Genomic DNA, 6,514 nt, shown 5'->3' on the forward strand with positions numbered 1-6,514 from the left:
TTTTTCAGTTAAACCCAGTTAGTACAAAGAAAATTTTATCTTCTTTCCGATCATTTTCATAATCTCGGATCATTAAAAAGTAACATAAAATGGCATGTCATCTCTAGGGCTTGGTCAAGAGATTTTTTTAACGGCTTTATTTGATTAACCACTTTGAGTTAAAATTTTAAAAGGTATACGATGTTAAATAATCAATTTGAATGACATACACAAATCTTAGAAAAAGGATTACGTGAACTTAACATAAATTTAACAGGTTTTTTATTAACAAAATAAGTAGAACACATACTACAATTCCACCGATAGACGTAATAAGAAGTTTGTCATGATCTACCTTGACGTAGTTTATATAAAGCTTAGTCCAAAAATCTACCTCAGAAAAAGGACGGAGAGGTAAATACTTGTAAACTCTGCAACCCTTATTAAAAAATAATGGAAATAAGAAGCATTCGACCACTAAAATAACGAAGTAGTCAAAACATCTGGAACGTTATACGACAAGTTTTGAGTATAACGGTTGTTTGGCATGAAACAGCATTATTCACCAGTCGAGTTAATTTTCAAACCCCGTCACATTTCTTCATGCGTTTTATTTCATCGAACACCAATTAAGCGTTACTCTTCTAATCATCATTTTCCCTTTCAAATAAAAAATCTCATTAATTCAATGCTCTCACTTCAATATCATAACGCTCCCATGAGGCGCGCGCACACAATATAACTCTCTCGGTCATTCATGCAAACCGCCCGCCGCTCTCCTCTCTCCACTTGAAGCCTTCTTAAACTCACTGTATAAATACACTCAACTTCCCTCCTGCTATCATTCACTCACTCACACTCTTATCAAGAAAAGAAAAAAAACAAAAAGAAACTCAACTACTCATTCCTCTGCAAGTTAAACAATATTTAATAACATGGAGTTAGGGTTTATCGATAGAGAAAAATCTTTGTGGGTTTTCACTCTCTTTGGTTCTCTTGCTCAACAAAATCTTTTTGATTCGTATAGTTTGTTGTCACTCTTTTTAGCTTTGGTTTTGCTTTATCTACTCACTTGGGCTTTCTCCACCGGCGGCGGAGTCGCGTGGCAGAACGGGAGAAACCAGAGAGGCTCCGTCGCGATCCCGGGACCAAAGGGTGTTCCGTTATTTGGCAGCTTGTTCACTCTGAGCCGCGGCTTGGCTCATCGGACGTTAGCAGCCATGGCTTGGAGCCGAGGGAACACTCAGCTGATGGCCTTCAGCCTCGGCGGCTCGACTCCCGCTGTGGTCGCCTCCGACCCTTACACTGCCAAAGAAATCTTGACGTCGCCCCACTTCGCTGACCGTCCGATCAAGCAGTCAGCTGAGTGCCTGATGTTCAGCCGGGCAATAGGCTTCGCTCCCAACGGGACTTACTGGCGACTCTTGCGCAGAATTGCTTCGTCTCACCTTTTCTCTCCCCGGCGCATTTTAGCCCACGAACCCGGCCGCCACCTAGACTGCGCTGTCATGCTACACAACATTGCAAACGAACAGAAACATAACGGTTTTGTCTCTTTAAGGAAACACCTCCAGTTGGCTGCCTTGAACAACATCATGGGAAGTGTGTTCGGCGTCAGATACGATATTGACCGCGATAGCAAATCGCTTCAAGAGCTCACCGAAATGGTAAGGGAAGGTTTTGAGTTATTGGGGGCATTTAATTGGTCAGATTATTTGCCATGGATGAGTTTGTTTTACTATCCGTTTCGTATCCACGAACGTTGCTTGAAGCTCGTCCCCCGAGTCAAGAACTTCGTAAGAGGCATCATCGAAGAACACAGACGGCTCAAAAACTCGACGAAATTGGGTGATAATGCTGATTTTGTCGATGTTTTGCTCTCCTTGGAAGGTGAAGAAAAGCTAAGTGATGATGACATGATTGCTGTCTTGTGGGTATGTTACGTTCAAAGTTGTTGCCTGTTGGTAGTTAAGTTTAAGATTTTGAAATATTTTATACTTGTGAGATAGTAAGACAAAAAAGAAGGAGCTAAGTGATAATAACCTGTTATTGATTTTTGTTACAGGAAATGATATTTAGAGGAACTGATACAACAGCTCTGTTAACTGAGTGGATTATGGCTGAGTTGGTGCTGAACCAAAAAGTACAAGCCAAGCTGCACGCTGAGCTCCAAACTGTTAACAGCAAAATTACAGATGCTGACGTGGCAAGACTACCCTACTTACAGGCGGTCGTCAAAGAAGCTCTTCGCGTCCACCCACCCGGGCCACTCCTGTCGTGGGCCCGGCTCTCCACATCAGACGTCCAGCTCAGCAACGGGATGCTGATACCGGCCAACACCACTGCTATGGTCAACATGTGGGCCATCACCCACGACTCTCAGGTGTGGGAGGATCCACACGTGTTCAAGCCCGAGAGGTTCTTGGAAGCTGACGTCGATGTCAGGGGCGGGGACCTCCGGCTCGCGCCTTTCGGGGCGGGCCGTAGGGTTTGCCCTGGAAAGAACCTGGGACTAGCCACTGTGAGCCTTTGGGTGGCTCAATTGGTTAAAGTTTACATCTGGGTTCCAGACGTGGCTAGCCCAGCTGATTTAAGTGAGGTGTTGAAGCTATCGTGCGAGATGAAGAATCCTCTACGTGCTGTGGCTGTGGATAGGAATTAAATTTTGGGGTTACTATTATTTTTAGAGTCTAGGGTTTTTGAAATATTAGGTTTCTGGTTAATGGTGCATATTGCTGTTATTATTATTATTATTTGATTAGGGTTTTTTTTTTTCTCTAAGGATATGTACGTACAATATGAATATTGTATATCTGCAGCCAGCTATAACGTTTTTAAAGGTGTTGATTTTTGTTCTGAAAAATTAAATGGTATCATATGTTTAATTTGGGTTGAAAATTTTTGGATTTTTGGAATTTAGGCGTATTTGTTTTGTCTTGTTTATATATCAGATAAATCCTAGTTTAAATTATTATTTTGTTTTTGGCGACATATGATGTTGATTGGTTGTTATTAAATATTAAATAAATAAAAACATGCACACGTAACTTAGAAGTTTCAAGCTTGGATATTGCCCAAAAGTCGTTATTCAAATGAAGATCATAAATGTTTATGCAATGATCTGTAAATAAAGAATGCTTTAGTTGAATTCAAGACTAATAATTTTGAGATTTCTAAATCTATAAACTGATCATGTGTTAATATTAATTATTAATTCATGTTTTATCACACCGTTTCTTGAATTTGTTTTTTTTAATTTATTGGGTGCTTGCCAATTGCATGTCATGGTAGAATATTCAATAATGCCATATGAGGTAGACAAGAAAGTAAAGCTCCAAAGTCTAAATGGTTGCATCAACGGCCAGATGGTTTTGATGGTTTGAGAATATATTGAATCTCCCGTTACAAATAATTTTACTGAGTTAACATTATGTTGCCATTTCTTTTATCAACCATTTTATATGTGGTCAGTTCCGTTGAATTTCCGGCAAACACAAAATCATTATTTTGTGACTTTTTTCAATCATGACTATATAATTAACGATGTGATGATAAAAAAATTCAGTTTCATGTCATGTTATTATTATTATTTTCTATTTTATGAATTTATTGAGTATGGTTTGATGCCGATAATAGGACACGGTTGCATAGTGCTGGGAGTTTAAGTTGACATGTCACATGCGTATTCATGTTGAATCTTGCTCGTTTTGTGTCGTTGGTATAGAAGGTAGCTCAAAAGCCGAGAATTATTTGTCTTTTATGCGTCACTTAAGTTATGGAATATTTACATGCAAGCCAGACTTAGTCTTTTATTTATATTATAATTGTGATTTAATTTTTTTTAAAGTTAAATTAAGAAAGTAGACATTTTGTATTATAAATAGAGAGGTCTTATAATTATTTTCATAATTCTGATTCAATAATTCAATAAAATTCCTCTTTTATAATTTCCTCTGAAATTATCATTAAAAATCTTAATTAGAACGAGATTTAATCATGCTTCGATTAGAACGATATCTGATTTTCCTATCCTATCAATTACCTTCATTCCATTAGGTTTATCATGCAAGATATAGATATTTAATGTCTATGATGTGGCATGCGTTTTCAATATCTTGTCGATGTAAGATAATGATATTTACATGCAGGATAGCGATCGATGTATTATGTCGTTGTCTCTACCATATATGTTGGATGTGTTTTCGATATTCTATCATGTGATCTTTACAGTTGCACGTCGTCTCTACCATATATATATATGTTGCATGTGTTTTCGATATTAATTCTATCTTGGGATATTTACATGTGCATGTGTTTTCAATATTTTGTTGTACCATGTTGCGTGCATTTTTCAATATTCTATCGTTGATGTGAGATACTGATGTACAGGTTGGTTTATATTTTTCGTAACACCTTCGTCAGTGCAGGCCCCCTTTTTTTTTTTTTTTTTAAATAAAAGCCTACTAACTTAATTCAACTTAAAAAAGTTAGCTCAATAATTGAGAATTACTCAAATTTTATATATTTAAACCAAGTTTGATATTCAATCCACGTGAGATATTTTTCTAAGAATTGGGACCGACACGAATTCGATCCATACATTAATATTGTCGCAAATCTTAAATTGTAACTCGATGCAATAATGCTAAAGCTTTATTAGTGGCTTAGTTATTGCATCTACCATTATAATTGATCACAAAGTTATCGTTATGCCCCACCTTACATATATAATACAAAATTATGAAAATCGAAAATAATTTTTAAAAAAAATCTGTAGCAGGAGGAATGAGCATGCTTATCCTCACGAAACAAAAACTGAAATGGCAGAGTCAACATCATATAAAAAATACACAGCTAGCAAAGTACTGTGAAATTGCTAGCTTCTAACTGATCAAGAAGGCAAGACCCCATGGCCATGCAGGGTTTGGCTCGCCCTCCAAGTTATTAAATATCACAGAGTTTTCTGTCAGAAGACAGAGACACGGCACTCGTCAACTACGTGAACGTACGTACAATCTCATCTGACCACAGAAACCAGATACAGTGCGGAAAAAAATTGACGGCCAGGAAGACGAGTAAAAGAAATATCCTGTGGGGCATATTATGGTTTTATTACTTTAACAATTGTAAAATATCAAGTAATTACAATAAATATTGTCCCTATCATTTTTTAATTATAATTTTATAATATTTTTTTTCATTTTATTACTTCTCTGTTAAAATCATTAACCCGACCCAACCCGCATGTAGAGCGGGTTGAAAAATTTCAACCCAACCCAACCCATTACATATCTCAACCCAACCCGACCCAACCCGCAAAGCTGCGGGTTGGGTCGGGTTGGGTTGGACTTTTAAAAAAAATTATTTTTATAGTTTAATTAAATAGTGAACAAAAATAAATTAATTAAAAATAAAAAAATGCAAATGTTAAAATCTTTAGAACAAATCCAATATTTCAAAATTTTTATATTTATATTTTTTAACTTTTATATGAAATATCAAAATTTATATAATAATTTTTACACACATATGGGTTGACCGGTTGAGTTAGGTTGATTGGATTGGTTTTTTGAAAAAAATCTATTGTTATAGTCTAATTAATTAGTGAACAAAAATAAATTAATTAATTAGATAAACTAAAAAAATATAAATATTAAAATCCTTAGAACAAATCTAACATTTCAAAGTTTTCATATTTATATTTTTTAATTTTTATATAAAATATCAAAATTTATATATGGATATACGGGTTGACGGGTTGGGTTGGGTTAAAAATTTTTAACCCAACCCAACCCGCAAATAGTGCGGGTTAGGAATTTAACAACCCAATCCAACCCGTTTATTTTATCAACCCAACCCAACCCGTAAAAAATCACACGGGTTGGGTCGGGTTCACGGGTTGGGCGGGTTGATGCCCACCCCTAATTGATCGGTTATTTGATTAGTAAAAAAATCAATTTTACTCTTTATAGGAAAATACACAAAAATATATCAAATAGTAGACAAAAAAAATTATTGGCACGCCTTTAAATTATTAAATAATAATTTTACTGATGAATTTATGAATTATCTTGTAGTTATTTTAACAATAAAAGTAGTGAATTGATAAAACTACCCCTAGATATTTTTGTTAATAAAACAGACAATCTATTGTCAAAAAAAAAAAAATAATTAAAGCTTATCTAGAATCAACACTTTCCATATTTAAGTGTTTTTTAAAAATAAATTGTGCTTTTTTTTAATAAAAATATCCAAGGATATTTTTATCAATTGACGACTTTATAGTTATAATACATTTTGGGTTACTCATAAATTCATGATTAAAACTATTATTTAACAACTTAAGGACATAATAGGACGGGACTAGGCTAGAGGACTCTCTGTCACCCCTATCGTCCCTACAGCCGATCATGCAATTAGAGCTACGAACAATTTGATTGTTCTTTGGGCATTTTATGTCTATTATTTGATACTTTTATTTTTGCATTTTACTATAAATGATAAAATTGGTATTTTAATATTCAACAACGGTTCG

The 6,514-nt window shown here is 35.2% G+C and overlaps 1 protein-coding gene across 1 annotated transcript; it reads left to right on the plus strand.

Moving 5' to 3' along the window:
• The first annotated feature begins 693 nt into the window (after window positions 1-693).
• LOC18037055 (cytochrome P450 78A7) lies at window positions 694-2,795 on the plus strand. The gene is made up of 2 exons (XM_006427964.2): window positions 694-1,913; window positions 2,045-2,795. The coding sequence occupies exons 1-2, from the start codon at window positions 915-917 to the stop codon at window positions 2,639-2,641; spliced, it is 1,596 nt and encodes a 531-aa protein (XP_006428027.1). The 5' UTR covers window positions 694-914; the 3' UTR covers window positions 2,642-2,795.
• The last annotated feature ends 3,719 nt before the right edge of the window (window positions 2,796-6,514 follow it).

This window comes from Citrus clementina, unplaced genomic scaffold, assembly GCF_000493195.1.
Source record: "Citrus clementina cultivar Clemenules unplaced genomic scaffold, Citrus_clementina_v1.0 scaffold_7, whole genome shotgun sequence".
NCBI classification, from domain to species: Eukaryota; Viridiplantae; Streptophyta; class Magnoliopsida; order Sapindales; family Rutaceae; genus Citrus; species Citrus x clementina.